Source organism: Enhydra lutris, unplaced genomic scaffold (genome assembly GCF_002288905.1).
Source record: "Enhydra lutris kenyoni isolate GAN:26980312 unplaced genomic scaffold, ASM228890v2 scaffoldscaffold33, whole genome shotgun sequence".
Classification (NCBI taxonomy): Eukaryota; Metazoa; Chordata; class Mammalia; order Carnivora; family Mustelidae; genus Enhydra; species Enhydra lutris.
In genome coordinates, this window is record NW_019154117.1 from 25581844 (window position 1) to 25597957 (window position 16114).

Here is a 16114-nt window from a genome sequence, read left to right on the forward strand (position 1 = left end):
CACCAGAATGTAAGTTTCACGAGGGCAGGGATTTTTAAAATTTTATTTTGGTCTCTTGAGTTCCCGGGGCCAAGCACCGTGCCTGGCACATGCCGGGCGCTCAGGACACATTCGCAGGACGAAGGAGTCGCATTTCTCTGGAACGCGGCGGAAGGGGGCAGCCGAGCTGCGTGCACAGGTGGGGCGCTCACGACGCGCGCGGCGCTCCCTCGGCTCCAGGGTGGGTGTGGGTGAGTGGGTGTGGGTGAGTGGGTGTGTGCGGGGGTGTGCGCGGTAGAGCGCGCCAGCGAGCCCCCAGCGCGGAGCGGGGAGGAGCAGTCGGCGCTGCGCAGAAAACGCAGCGCCCGCCGGGCCGGTAGCTCGGAGGTGGGTGGGCCGTGTCGCCAGCCCGCCCGCGGGGTCCCCATTGGCCGCCTGCCGGCCGCCCTCCGCCAGGAAGGCGGCGAGGAGCTGAGGGGCTGCTCGCGAGCCGGAGGGGGAGCGCCCCACCGAGCCGACGCCGGGGCGAACGCGTGAGATCCGCGCCCCCCACTCGCTTCCTCCCCGCGCTCCCGCCGCCGCCCCGCTCGACTGCGGCGCTGGCGCCCTCGGTCGGCCTCCGACAGCTACGGAGGGACCCGGGCAGCTCCCGGGCGCCCGCGGTGAGTGGCCGCGCGCGCGCTCCCCGGTCCCTCCCGGGCCCCGCCGCCTGCTTTTGCTTTCGCGGCGGCGGCGCGGCGGGGTTTGCCCGGGCAGCGCCCAGGGCAACCGGGAAGGCCCAGGAGGGGGCGGCTGGACTGCGGGGAGAAATGGGGTCGCAGCCAGGAGGCTCCCTCTGCCCCGAGGGCCGGGTGGGAACAGGTGGCGCGGGCCAGGCCGGGCGCTTTGTGTCGGGGCGCGGAGACCGGGAGCGGGCGACCGCGCCTCCCTCGGCAGCTCCCTTTCCTCCCCTGCTCCCCCGGGCGGCCGTACGCCGGGTCGGCCGGGTAACGGGGCGGGAGTCGCCAGGAATGTGCCTCTGGGGACTGCCTGGCTCGAGGGAGGAGCGGGGGTGGCCGCGGCGGCCGGAGAGTGCGGGAGCCGAGAGGTGGCGCGGGGGCCGCTGAGCCGCCGCAGGCCGGAGGGGGATGCTTCCAGCGAGGCGCGTTCCGCCCGGGCGAGGGCTTCATTCTCCCGCGGCGCTCCCGGAGGTGGGGAGCTGGGTGGGCGTGCGTGTGTGGAGAGAGGGGAGGCGGGGAGGCCAGTCACTTCCGGAGCCGGTTCCGATCCGCGCCGAGCGCTGTGCTTTCGCCGACGCGGACCTCGGGGTGCGGTTGTGCCCGGCTCCACGCGCGGGCGGGCAGTGCGGGGCTGGGGGACGTCTCTGGCGCGGGTTTAACAAAGGGTGCGCCTCTCCACCCGGCGGGGCGGGGCAGCCGGGCAGAGGTGGTCCTCGGGAGGGGCTCTTAGCTGGGGAGGACTCCTTCGTTTTCGGGTTGTCATTGTATTATTATTATTGCTATTATTTTAAAGGACTGGAGACTGATGCATGAGGGGCCCACGGAGGCGCAGGAGCGGTGGTGATGGTGTGGGAAGCGGAGCTGAAGTGCGCTGGGCTTTGGTGAGGAGTGACAGTTTATCATGACTGTGTTCAGGCAGGAAAACGTGGATGATTACTACGACACCGGCGAGGAACTTGGCAGGTACGGGGGGGAGGGGGTGCCGGAAGCGCATGCTACTGGGTTGTGCTAATGCATAATATTGGGGGCAGTGGGCGGTAGACAAACGCAGTTTGAATCAGGCGGCTCCCTCTCCCTTCCAAGAGATGTGCAAATTATAGAGAAGAGTTGCTAGCCCAGCGCGTCCTGGGGTCCAGAAATAAAGCCGCTAATCCAATGGGCTATGATGGAAGAGGCAATTTCAGTGCTAGATTATGCTGCATACGGTATTGATCAAGACCCCCGGACAGGAACAGATTTAATTGTCTGCAGTAATTCTTGTCAGTTTTTGCAGTTCCGAGATGAGGCAAAAGCTTAGTAAGATATATTTGCATCTGGTGTTAGGTCTTGTATGTGACTTGAGCAGCGTACCGACGAATTAGTAGGATTTAAAATATTCATGCTTTCTCTCTTTGAATTTTCAGAGTAACGCGAACAAGTATGGGTAGGTCATACATGGCGACTTGCCCGATGTTGGTGTTGGGTTTGGATTTTGAAACTTCCTCCAGCCAGGGATTTAATTACCCCGTTGGTGTTCCTAGTTGCTTTGGTTTCCTTTACAATGTTAAATTTGTAACAGATAAAAGATTGAGAGTCTAATATGGCTATCTGGATTCAGAGCACACTTCCATTGGTTGCGGGAGCTGTGACTCTGAGGGCAAAGTCGTTCAGTTTCTGGTGAACAAAGAATGATTATTTTGAGGCGTCTCAGGGCTGGCTCAGTTTCCCCTTGACCAGTTATTTGACAGGATGCTCTGGTCTAAGTAGCAGAAAACCCAGTTTTCACACCTAATTTAGGTTCAACATAAGGATTTGATTTTAGTGGATATGTTTTGAGTGAATGATCTTGAAACAAACAGAAAGTGTGTATTTACTTATACTTGTATCAAAATATGTATTTTTCCATATTTACCTGATGTCCCGATCCTAAGCTCTTCTTTTTTTTTTTAAAGAAGGAAATTCAAAAGCACCCACACCCTAGGTTACCTAATGGGAATTTCCAGTGTGGAGCTTAACAAAAATTTTTTACAAGTTCAGATAAGAATGGGGAATAAAAGCCATTTTAAAAAAGATTTTAGTTAGTTATTTGACAGAAAGAGGCATAGCGAGAGAGGGAACACAAACAGGGGGACGGGGAGAGGGAGAAGCAGGTCCCCCCCCTGCCCCCAACAGGGAGCCCGATTCAGGGCTCAATGCCAGGACCCTGGAATCATGACCTGAGAAGGCAGACACTTAACTGACTGAGCCACCCAGGCTCCCCTAAAAGCCATTTAAAAAAAAAAGATTTTATTTATTTATTTGACAGAGAGATCACAAGTGGGTGGGGGGGGCAGGCTCCCCACTGAGTAGAGAGCCCGACTTGATCCCGGATCCCTGAGATCAAGACCTGAGCCAAAGGCAGAGGCCCAACCTACTGAGCCACCCAGGCGCCCCTAAAAGCCATTTTTAAAAGGTTACTGTAACAAAGTATTTCTGTATGTGTTTAATATCAACTCAGGATGTCACTGAGAGCCTGAATTTAGGCGGAGCTTATGATATACTGGAGATTTTCTGAGGGAATAAGGAAGAAGGAAAGTTCTGAAAAATCATATTTCACGGATATGTTTAAGATTAAGGTTTAAGGGTGTGTGGTTGAAGTACTTGTTTAAACTAGAATTAAATCACTTTATTCCTGTGGTTTTCAGCAAAGCGAGTGGTATATGGAGTTTTCCTTTGTGTTTCCCCACTGGGAAAAAAAATGGTGAAAAAATATATTTTAATTCCATTTGTGTAGTGTGGCCTCATTATATAAATTCTCTTAAAAAGAGGGGTGATTAAAATTAGGTGAGCCGATTGCTTTATGGATTGTATATGACCTTATTTTCAGTAAGATCTTTTGGTAGAATTATGTGTTATGAGAAAGAAAGAAAAAAAACCCGAAGTCTCCCTAAGGCTGGTGGGGGGGGAGGGTTTGTGATCTTCACTTAGTGGGCTAGATGACAGGCCCTCTGCCTCTGAGCTGGGAGGTGGCGTGCTCCGTTCTCACTACATTTAGCTTTGACTTTTGTCTTGGTCTCCGTTTCTGTGTAGAACTTTCTCCCCACCATGTAAGACTAATTGACACCTCGTTGATGGGCTGATTTAATTTGTGTGACCTGTGGATTTGAGAGAAGGTCTCTGAGAAACTGGGAGTTGGGGGATTTTAAAATAAAATATATATTCCATCCATCCGATATAGCTGCTTTTGCTTTGCCTGAAAATGAGGAAAATGGTTGATTTGAGGAGGAAGTTTTTTTTTTTTTTTCCCAAGCCCTGCGGTTTTTACATTTGCCTTGAAAATAACCACTTCCTGAAAACAAATCCTGAGCTAAGACAGAGATGAAGGAAAGAGCACAGAAATGGAAATGGGCAGATAAGGAGCACAGATGCAGGGCTCCTGTGAGCAGTGAGTTATACCCAGAATATACCTAGAATATACATTCTACACTTGACCGGCATGTCTTTAGGAGTCATTGAAATAATAGGTACTCTTTTCGCTTATGCATATGCTGAGACCAAGTCCATAGCCAGAGGAGGTGAGATGGGTGCACTTGATATTACTATTATTGCTTTACTTGTAGGAAAACCAACAGAGTACCTTATGTACGAGTGTCTGTCTGTGTGTCTGTGTGGACTGCCCAGGACTGCCATAAAAGCTCTCTGTCCCTGTTAAGAACTTTATAAAGTACTCTGATTGTCGCAGTAATGATCCAGCAGACAGACCCCGGGACAGAGATCCTGTTTCAAAATCTGGCTCTGCAACTTGCTAATTACCTTGAGTAAGTCCCTTACCCTCTCTGACCCTCAGGATCTTCATGTTGTTGTTGTTGTTATTGTTAAAGATTTTATTTATTTATTTGGCACAGAGAGAGATCACAAGTAGGCAGAGCAACAGGCGGGGGGAGGGGCGGGAAGCAGGCTTCTCACTGAGTAAGAAGCCAGATGCGGGGCTCGATCCCAGAACCCTGAGATCATGACCTGAGCCGAAGGCAGAGGCTTAACCCACTGAGCCACCCAGGCTCCCCTCAGGATCTTCATTTTTAAAACAAGTGGCCTACGGGTGCCTGGCTAGCTCAGTCAGAAGAGCATGTGACTCTTGTTCTCTGGGTTGTGAGTTTGAGCCCCGTGTTGGGTGTACACATTACTTAAATGAATACATAAAAACTTAGAAAAAAATAAAGTGAGAGGCTCAGTGCTTATGTTGTGGCTGTTTTGAAAATCACATAGTCTAACACATGTAGAACTATTTTAATCCGCAGTAAAGCATTAAACCAAGGCAGATATGATCTGCAGGACTGACTGACACATGTAGGTGTTCCAGGCAGGCTAATAACTTGCCTGCAAGTCAATTTTTGTTCAGGCTTCTGTTTGCCAATTTTGGGAACGGAGGCCTTCTGGGAAAAGGGTCATGCGGGGGAGGCACATTGATGTTGCCCTTGTCCTTCCCACTCTGAGTCCAAACTCCTGTCGTGAGCACCCTCCCCCCCGCTTAGAAGACGGTTTGGTGAGTCTTCAACTTTGTGTTGACTCCAGGAGGCCCTTTGGGGTCTCACTCTCCATCCATAAAGCACTGCTTCCATCCCATGGAGTGATTTCTGGGAGGGGTTCTTGTGAACGGAGCCATAATAGCTGCGTCACTTTTAACCCCCCCCGGGGTACCCTTGCCTCTCTTAGCAGCTGGAGCAGGCTGGCTTGTCCTGCCCTCGGGCTCCCCTTACATGGTGGTTCAGCCTAACGTGGGAGCCTTCTGGACATCTCGCTGAGCACCGCTTTCCTCTCCCACCGTCTGACCTCACATGATCTTAAGACCGGGGTCCTGCCTCCTGAAGAACTTCCCAGTGAGTTCTCCTTCAGACTTGCTGCCTTGAAGCACTCCGCTCTGCTGGTACTCGACCAGACTGTCGTGCCATGCTGGGTCCTTGCTTTGTGCTGTCATAATCCCCTTCTTCTCGTGGCCCGCTGGAGCGCTCCTTGTGGTGAGCTCCGTGGTCTTTTCTTCCCAGGGCATGCAGTGTGCTGTGTAACACCGGGCGACATCTGGATCAGTGCCTGGACAAGCCATGTGGGTGGCCAGGTGCGGCGTTGGGACCATGATGGGGATTTAAGACCTAAATGATGATGTGGGCACTCATGCTGATAGAGAGGCAGTGTGCGGTGTGAGACAGCCTCGGGACACTCATTTGGAAAGTGGGGAGACGCCTACCTTTGTAAGGTGTTGTGGGAATGAGAGACTGTGGCCGTCAACACCTGACACGCTGTCCCTGCCTGAGATATTGTTTTTAATAACCTGTTGTCCCCATCCCAGTGTTTCCCACATTGTAGAGTCACTGTTTAGATGATTACCTGCTTTCCTCACAGGTTGTCCCAGGACTGTGACCTTGGACTTGCTCATCGGGTGTATCTCTAAGGCCAACTTAGATACTCATCAGTAGGCGCTCAGTAAACGCTTGTTGATGGGATGAATAGATTGTTGCATGTGAAGCACTGTGAACACACACACACACGTGCACCCATGCATGTACGTACGTATGGCCCTTAGTAAGGGATGACCCCGCGGGGATGAGCTTAGGAGGTCAAGGGCTGCGACTCCTAAGAGTGGAAACTGCTCTGTGCCTGGACAGTAATATGCACCGCAGCCAAAATGTCCAAGCCCAAGGTCCGTTTTAACCAAAACAAAGTGGAGCTTTAGATAATTTACATCAGTTCGGATGGTGGCTGGAAGCTTAATAATTCAAATTTAAAACTTTCTCATTCTGGCATACGATTCATAGGCAGTTTAATTGAAGTAAGGCTTTGTCCTAAACTCCAGGAGTCAGCATACGTCTTTCATTTGGTTTGCTGCGGATCACTGGGTGGGTTCGTAGAATTATGGCAGTCCTGCGTGGCTGGAAGGAGGAAAGACTTCTTGGCCTGTTTTCCCTTTGGAAGGGGGGGATCTCAGGCCCACCTGGTTGATGAGGGAGACCATCCAGTAGGACTGCGCTGAATGTGATTTTTTTTATTTGCCTTTCTGCTTTCGTGTGCCCTCAGATGTTTCCTCTGATAGGAGAGGCTGCAAAGGTTTAAGAGAGATAAGGTTCAAATAGATGCATTAGAGGTGATGTTCAGTGATTTTTTTTTTTAGTTGAACTGTAGTCGACACACGATGTTACATTCATTTCAGGTGTACAACATAGTGATTGACAGCTCTGTGTGTTATGGTGTGCTCACGGGGGTGGCCGTCCTCTGTCACCCACTGTACAGCACCATTATGGCATCATTGACTACATTCTGCACTCAGTGACTTTGAATTCTGTGCATTTTAGGACGTTCTAATCATGGTCTTCCAGGCTGTGAAGGGAGGGCACAGTGATGGCGGTTGGGGGCAGTTTGGCTGGATGCTTGCTTGCCAGCACTGGAAAGGCATCCCTGGACCACCCAGGCGGGCATCATTTAGGTCCAATGGGGCCAGAAACATAGAGGGTTGAGGTTTTATTGCTAGGGAGGCGAGAAGCAAGAAGCTGACTCTTCAGTCCCCCCATTCCCTGTTACCCCAAGCCTGTATCTTACCAAGCCACTTGGAAACCTAAGGCCCCATAACACTGGCTGCCTCTCCAAAGCCTTGGAAAACACGCAGCAGGCTCACAGAGATGGGTGCTGAGATTACTTCCAGTAATTACATATGGAGGTTTTAAAAGGGGAGGTGACAGGGTGAATACGTTCTCCAACCTTCTAGCAAAGTTGTGATCCCTTAAAGGCAAAGACCATTTCCTCCCAGGTGGAGTGGGGCTGAGGAGGGCATCTGGGTGGAGAGGCAAAGACGTGTTGCCAGATACCCTTGGAGATGGTATGGTGGGAGGGCAAAACCTAAGCCCTGTGAGCTACAAGGTCGGTTACATCGTCTGACCCCTTTGAAGGCTCCCTGTCTTCCTACAGGGCGATGTGTGACCAGCTGTCACCCTGAATTCTAGGCAGGTGCTGTGTGTACCTACGCTAGCCAGGTATTTTGTATGAATGCAATAAAACATGATTTTAGCAGAAACCTATTACTGATCATGAGACAAAGAAGCCACATCCTGGTGGAAAGGATAGGCGTGCCTTATCGAAGACCCCTCTGCACCCGGACCTGGAAGAAGATGGGAGTCATCTGTGGGTCCTCCCTTCCCATTTCATCTGGTCGGTGCTTAGACAGGGTCGGTGTCTCAAGCAGCTGGTTAGTAGGTAGCAAGAGGTGGGCCCGAACCCTGGCCAGGCCTGCTTCGAATGTTCTTTACGCTAGTTAGGATTTGGCAAGATATTTATTTGGCCAGCTACTGCCAATCCATTTTTAATATCTGCCTTGGAGAGGGTGGTTAGGAGCAGCTAGTAGCCAACTTCCCTGAAGGCTGGATTCTTCCCCCCAGCCAGAGGCTAACTCTGAGCTCAGAACTCTCCTGGCCACTTTGTTGCACACAGAAACTTCTTTCATTTTCCCTTGTGCCCCACGGTTATGAGTGATGTTCGTGTGTGGCATGGTTTGACCCAGCTCCCTAAGTTAATAATTCAGCTTTTTAGAAAGTTCACAGAACACTCTTCGTATTACTGAACCTTTGAGTAACATCATGTGTGAGAGTCACGGCTCTGCCCGGTGGGCCATCCCCTAAGTGACAAACTATTTCGTGTTTCACGAAGTGGTGCTGGTCTGTCTGGGGTAGGGCTGCTGTGCAGTTACCTGAGCCTTTATGTGGCAGGCAATACTTAATTGTTTTGCTTTGGTTTATTGAGGTAGATTATCACAACAGAAAGCCTCATCTTTCAGCCTTGAAAGAAATGATATGACATTATAATTATTTATAGTAAACCCAATTTATCACTTTATTAACATTCTAAATGAATTCCTTTAAATGGGCAGTTAGGAGAGAGAGGAGGGGAAAAAAATTGCCATCCAGTTTGTCTACAATATCTAAATGGGATTAAAACAACTGGGTCCGTGTAATAAATCTTTCTTAGGTAACCCACCTCGTTTATTGCCTCTCTCAAAATTTTTAGGTGACATTAGAAGCTCATATGGCTTACAGGTCACACTGTGGTCACTTAAGTGTCATGTTATCTCCCCCTGAGAAATGACTGTGGGGCTCACCCCCCTGTTCTATGATCTTTCAAGTGTGAGCTTAAGGAATTTTATTCAAGTGTATATGTTCAGAGATGTCAGGACAGGAGGTGGGGTGAATGTTGTAGATTTTTTTCCCTTTATAAACACATTCAACTTTGGATGAGGAACATAATGTTTGAGCAAATGAATGCTGGAAACTGCTGATCTCTGGTGTTTGAAAAGTTTTTATTGATGGTTTTCAGCTGGGAAATTTGGCTCTGAGTGTGGCCTCTCTTTGGGGACATATTTTTCTGTCAAAACTACCTAATTATTGTTATTATGATCTAATGTGACGAATGAGGCTGGTTTCTCTCAAGTAGTATGGATATTGTAAGTGTTCACCTGCAAGGAATGAGCTAATTTCCATTCTTTCCCATAGTTCAAGAGCTCTTTCTGAAGCTCGGCGTTTCCTGCCTTTGAAACCACGCACAGTTTTCTTTGTAACTTAAAAAATCAGAAGTTTTGAGACCTTACTTCCATCTTCCGTGCTCATGGTGCAGGCCCTTGAGGGTAGAATTTTCCAGTTGAAAAATAAATGTAAGGGGCCCGTGGGTGGCTCAGTGGGTTAAGCCTCTGCCTTTGGCTCAGGTCATGATCTCAGGATCTTGGGATCGAGCCCGGAATCCTGCTCTCTGCTCAGCAGGGAGCCTGCTTCCCCCCCCCTCTCTCTCTGCCTGCCTCTCTGCCTACTTGTGATCGCTCTTTCTCTCTCTCTCTCTCTCTCTGTCAAATAAATAAATAAAATCTTAAAAAAAAAAAAAGAAACGAAAAAGAAATGTAGGGAAAATAAGCAGTGCCCCTTTTTCAATCTGTCATGAAAAGGATTAGCTCTTCCTCAGCCTGTGACCAGGCTGCATGTGCAGAGGGTAGGTAGGTCTTGGGTGAGGCAAGGACCAAGACGGAGGGATCTCTTGGGACAAAGAGGGAGTGGCTTGGGGCAGAAGAGATCAGTCGTTGGAGCTGACTGAGTCCTTTGCTTCCCACCCTCCTCCGAGAAGTTGCTTTGCCTCATCTGTGCGGAGCTCCAATTTTTTTCTTGTTGGTGGTGCCGTCTGTGGTTTCTAGGTGAGCAGCGTAGGTATGTGCGTGTGTCTCAGACACAGTCGAGAAGAGACTTGGACCAGCCAGCTGCTGATGTCTGAGATGCTCACTCGTACATGATACACAGAGGAGCTGTCTGTAGAAATTTGGTAAGCAAAACCCAAACCCAAACCGCTAACAGGTCACTTGCTACCTTACAAATGCCATTTTATTGGGATATAAATCAGTATAATTTGAAAGCAGAGCCTGCCCGGGGTTTCTCCTGTACACCTGGGGCGCGATTATACAAAGCTGTCTCTCTAAATATTGTCTTTGCCACTCAGAGTATCTAGAATCAGCATGTGAGCTGTTGTCCTTGAAGCCAGAAACTTCTACCAAGTTAGTCCTCAGGAGCTCGTCTGGCTCCTGCTGAGCACGGGTTAGCTTCCTTCCCCTCCGCAAGACATGAGTAGCCCCTCTCCCGGCGTGAGTGCTGTGGCACTGGGCTGCTCTGAGCGAGGCCAGGCTGACTTCAGGCCCTCCCGCTCCTTTTTCTCCCAGATGTCATCTGTCCAACATTGTGCCGCTGGAACCTGTCATCCCTTCTGGCCGTGAGCCTATCAGGTGACAACTTGGTATCCTGTTCTTGGCATTTCTTTGCACTGTAATCGGAACAAGCTTTGGGATAGCTGGAGGATATTTACAGTTTTCCCTTTGAGAACTGGTGAGGGCTGGCGCTGGGTACCACCCCATATTTTTCCTCATGTAGAGCTGCAGGCGGCTGGCTCAGTTGTCTGGGAGAGGAGGTGGGTGAGTACAAGCGGAATATTTTCCAGGATAAAGTTTTATCGGTCCGTACTCTCCCCGCCTCTCCCTTGACACAGAGTTGGCAGTGCGTGGCAAATACAGCGTGGGCAGGCGAGGCAGGCCTCGGGGTGGTGTGTGTGGAAGTGTGAAGTCCCTGGGTTTGGCTGAATGTGATCCCGGGGTTGAACGAGTATGTCCTGTTTTCTGAATATCGTTGACTTGTAGGGACCACCCTGTGTAGGTCTCATCTCCTCTTCAGAAGCATTGTCCTCTCTCTGATGAAGATAAGTTAAAAAAGTCATCTACATGAGAGAAGAGCGATCTCCTGGAGAAATGACCTGGAGTGGCAGCCCCGCCTTCTCCAGAGCATGTCCTCGGCTGGTCCACCAGGAAGCCTGTCTTCCTTGGTTTCTGTATTCCTTAACAATTCGGAATGAAGAAGCGGCCACTTGGTGGGCTTATGCAACTGAGTTCTGCCTGTGATTCTCCGCTCTCCCTATGGATTGTGCATCTTCTGAGTAGAGAACGTGGCTTCTTATGTCACTACTCTTGGGTGGGATTAAGGTAAGCACACAGTAGGTCTTACTTATTTGCTTAATGAAGGTACATATGCAGGAATTAGAATATGGTTCAGAGCTTTGGACCCAAATCCCTGATTCCACAATGCATCAGCTGTTACCTCGGGAAACTCACTGGACTCTGTTTTTTCATCCATTAAATGGGAACAGTAATCATACCAGTCTCCTAAGTTCGTTGTGAGATTATAGGTAATGTGTGTAAAGTGCTTGGTCTGGTACCAGGCATACAGTAAATGCTTAAGAAATGGTGGCTGGCTAACAAGATGGAGAGAGTGAGAAGGAACGAGGGAGAGGGCACTATATGACACGCTTCTGAATCTCTGTGACAGGACTGTACCTTGTCTCCATTCATTCTCCTTTCCCTGCTCAGGTTCTGGCCTGGACACCTAGCGGTAGGGTGGGGGGTGAGGGCTCACTCCTTAGTTCCCTTCTTCCGCCTTCTCTTCTCTATTCTCTTCCACCTTTGACTCAGCCTGCAGGGTGGGCTCACTCTGCCAAGCTCGCCTTTGTTCATCTGATTGTTCATCTGATCCACCCTTGTAGGCGTGCCTGCCCCTTGCTGGTGGGCACCGACACAGGACTCGGTTTATGTGCTGGGCTCCCTCTGCAAGTTGGCCTCATGTTGTGGTAAATGGCTCTTCGGAGTTCCTGAGAAACAAATAAGGAATTTAGCTGGGCATTCAAAAGTGGGCTGCTGGGGCGCGTTCGTGGCTCAGTCGTTCAGTGGCTGCCTTCGGCTCAGGTCATGATCCCAGGGTCCTGGGGTCGAGCCCCGCATCAGTCACCTTGCTCAGCGGGAAGCCTGCTTCTCCCTTTGCACTCCCCCTGCTTGTGTTCCTTCTCTTGCTGTTTCTTTCTCTGTCAAATAAAGAAATAAAATCTTTAAAAAAAAGAAAAAAAGTGGGCTGTTGGGGATAAGATACCATCTTGAAAGGATGCCTGGGTGGCTCAGTGGGTTAAGCATCTGCCTTTGGCTCTGGTCGTGATCTCAGTGTCCTGAGATCAAGGCCCCCATAGGGCTCCCTGCTCAGCAGGGAACCTGCTTCTCCCTCTGCCCCCCGCCCCCGCCTGCTGGTGTTCTCTCTGTCTCTCTCAAATAAATAAAATCCTTAAAAAAAAAAAAAAAGAAAGAAAGAAAGAAAAGAAAAGAAAGGAAAGAAAATCCATCCAGATGCCATGGGAAGAGGGAGGGAGAAGCTTCTGTCAAGGAGGTTCTGTGAAAGAGATGTGTCCAGGGAAGCCAGGTGTCGGCTGCTCAGAAGTGCTCCGAGGGTTAGCCCTCCTGGCATTTACTGGGAACCCGGGACGCGTCAGCATGCAGATTCAGCTTTCCTGTGCTGTCCTTGAGTTTCTGAAAAGCCTATTTCATTTTTCTAGCTGCTTTTTAAGTTAAAAAGTAGTCCTAAGCAGCCAGAGAAGACCCCAGGCATTTGATCAGAGGCACAAACCACTGCTTTTTGTCACAGATCTTTATGGAAAAAGAGGTCTGCAGTGAGTGTGCGGGCCCCCGAGTTCCTGAGCAAGACGAGCTTGCCTCAGAACACAAGACCTGTGGCAGAGCCGAGCCTCCATTTAGCTCTGACACGTACTGATTTAAGATGTGAAAATGAGTGTTTGGCGAAGCCCAAATTGCCCGTGCCAAGAAAAGCCTATTAGGTTGGTGGCTGAAAGACTGAATTGTTAGGACTCACTTAATGGCCAGGAGGCTCCGCCAGCTGCTGGGAGTGAATGCCCACTTACACACTGGAGTGCCCATCCTTGTTCCCCTGGGCTGGGGTCTCGTTTGTGTAGGGAACATGGCTGCTGCCCAAGAGGCCACTTTTTAAAGGGCGATGCTTTATTCTTCAGGCCCATTGAGTGGATAGTTTTAGTTTATGAAAGTGACATTAGATGCTCACAAATTTGTAAAGGAAAATACTTGGAAGCTGAGTCTAGAAGGCGAGTTCAGATGAAATGTCAGGGAATGGCGTAGTGACTATAAACAGGCCACATAAGTGGACCGTGAAACAAAACTGTCACGTGAGCCGTATTATCTGTTCATCGTCTCTTCCTTCCCCCCGGGCTTGGCTGGACATGCGAATGGCCCAGCACTCGTTTGACTTAATCTCAACAAGTTTCCAACCACGCAGAGTGGACAGACTTTGCACAACCAATGATAATAGAAAGCCCAAGTAAGACGTGAGAGAAACCAAGTACAGAAACCCGTTTTTGGAGTTCGGGCAGGGAACGGTCATTCGGACCTAGAGGGGTCATTGATTATTTTTTTTCATTCATTTATTCAGATTCTTGTGGGGATGTAATAATGTAAGTGGGTGGGAGCCTGAGCAGCTGTGTGTGTCCCTGTGTCTCTGTCCCTATATTCCCGGGAAGCAAGTGGAAATCAGGCGTGAAGTGGGAGACCAGGAAACAGATTTACGGGGAACCCATCTAGACCGGGAGCTGGAGGTAGGTATTGTTACTCACATTTTACAGATCAGAAAACTGAGGTTCAGGAAGATCTCGCCCTAAGATAATGCGTATAAAATGGCAGAAGCGACCACTGGATGCCCAAACCGCTAAGCAGTGTCTGGAAATTGGGTGGTGGGCGGTGCAGCTCACTTTGTGTTCTTTGTCTTGGTCACTGTCTTGGGAGGGAGGTTTAAAGAACTTTATTTATTTTTAAGATTTTATTTATTTATTTGACAGAGAGAGAGATCACAAGTAGGCAGAGAGGCAGGCAGAGAGAGAGGGGGAAGCAGGCTCCCTGCTGAGCAGAGAGCCGGATGCGGGGCTCGATCCCAGGACCCTGAGATCATGACCCCAGCCTAAGGCAGAGGCTTAACCCACTGAGCCATCGAGGCTCCTCGAGTTTTATTTTAAGTTTTAAAAAAAGTTTTTTTTTTTTTTAAAGATTTTATTTATTTATTTGACAGAGAGAAATCACAAGTAGGCAGAGAGGCAGGCAGAGAGAGAGGAGGAAGCAGGCTCCCTGCTGAGCAGAAAGCCCGATGTGGTGCTTGAACCCAGGACCTGGGATCATGACCTGAGCCGAAGGCAGCGGCTTAACCCACTGAGCCACCCAGGCGCCCCTAAAAAAAGTTTTAAAAAAACCTTAAAACATCCATGAAACATCCAGCAGAATGTCAGCTCCTCTGATACGTTCAGTGTGGGTTCGCTGTATTCCTTCGACACCAGGCATTTCTCCGTGGCGCTAGTGACCATTTGGTTGCTATCCTTCTTCGTGGTGGTTCTGTCTGGTACACTGGGGGATGCTTAGCGGCACACTGGATGCCTGTAGTGCCCTCCACCCCCCAAGCTGTGACAACGCAAAATGTCTGTAAACATTGCTCTGTGTCTGTTGAGGGGCACCCCCTCCCCACTTCCTGTTGAGAATGACTGGGCTCCGGGATTGAGACAGGGAAGCGTTGACTCACGGGCCCAAGGGTTGGAGCTGGTCATAGGTAAGCAGGATCCTGCACCCAGGGAGCAATGAAAATGCCCTTGAAGGAAGCTACTAAAATTGGTATCCAGAGCTGGGGAATGAGTATGGCAGGCGGCCAGGTGGTGTGAGCAGGAGGTCTGGGGTAGGTGCTCTCTGACATGCTGTCCCTCGAGCGAATGGGTCTGCCGTGTCCTAGAAGCCTGGCTTGGGGCTGACAGTGAGGAAGACCTAGAGAGGCTGCTGGTCAGACTTCCAGATGTTATTCCCTCCCTTGGCCGTGGGAGCCACCTGTGGCTAATGCCCTGGTTTGCGCTGTGCCCCTCCATGCTGACCAGGCTGCTGGGAGTCACAGCCAGGCTCCCCCTGCTGCCTGACCCCTGTCTACCCGGCTCTCTCCCAGGGGTGGCTTTCTGCTCCTGTGTTGAGGACTCTGTTTTTAACCTGCTTAATAGGTATTGGCTTTTTTTTTTTTTAATATACTGGTCACTAATTTTAAGTCAAAGCTAGAGAACTCCTACTTTTCTTTTCATTTCTTTTAGCCCCCAGTTTCTGCCTCTCTAGCGGAGTGGATGATACCATGTGTGACCATGGGGGGCCCCTATGGCTGAGTACTGGCTCCTAGATCCCTTCCTTCTAGCAGGGGCTTTTAAAGGTAGAAGATCCGGTCTGGCGGCCTCCCTGACAGGAGGTGTGGCGAGTGCCCTGCCAGGGCTCCCAGCTCCCTGGGGACAGGGGCACTAGTGGAGAAGTCACCTGGGGGAAGCTTGCCAGTGGGGGAGGGTGTGAAAGGGCTGTGGCTTGGGAGTGTTGTGGAAAAAGGAAATGTGTCCGTCAGGGTGCTGGCAGGAAATGAGTCCACTCCCAAGGGTTCAGGCGAAGGTTATGGAATGGCCACGTATACAACAGTCTGGGGGTCTCATACCTGCCGAGGTTGAGCTGGACCCCCGAGGAGAGCTACCAGCACACATCATTTTAGGGAAGAAACACCCTGACTTCCCTCTCTTCCCCTCCAACCTCTTGCCAGCACCTCCCGTTAACCGCCTGCGGGGAGACCCAGTGATGCAGTATGTGGGAGGGGGGGAGCAGCCACCTGCCTGGGCAGAGAAGAGTGAAGAATGCACTGGGGGTGCGGGTGGAGGTGGACAGATGGAGGCAATGGAGGATAGATAATCAGGAAAAGGACATCCATCGGTGGCAACGGTGGACTGATGCTGAGCTTGTATGTCCTCTGTGGTGCAGGTGGTCAGAATCCCCCCGTCACTGTGGGGGACCCTCAGCGCTCCTCCTGATTCTGGGTGTATATACTCTTTCCCCTAGGGGGTCATCCTGAGCAGAGCATCCCACTTCAAAGCGATGCCCTCCTTTTGCGAACCTTGGAGGCAGTTCCTCTCCGGCACATTCACACAACGTTTACACTCCCCACCATTGCACTGTTGGCTCTCCGTGTGTGTGTGCGTGCGTGCGCACGCCCTGGATTGGAAGC

General features: G+C 50.6%; 1 protein-coding gene across 3 annotated transcripts in view; it reads left to right on the forward strand.

The window, feature by feature from the left end:
* Positions 1–432: 432 nt before the first annotated feature.
* LOC111153491 (death associated protein kinase 1) overlaps positions 433–16114 on the forward strand; it is a 171679-nt gene continuing 155997 nt past the window's right edge. For 2 of the 3 annotated variants that reach the window (XM_022512541.1, XM_022512543.1), the window contains exon 1: positions 1461–1661. In XM_022512541.1, the coding sequence (XP_022368249.1) occupies positions 1600–1661 (62 nt within the window). In that variant the 5' untranslated portion in view covers positions 1461–1599. Of the gene's footprint in view, positions 642–1460; positions 1662–16114 lie in introns of those variants that run through there. The other variant, XM_022512540.1, reaches the window with a different exon arrangement.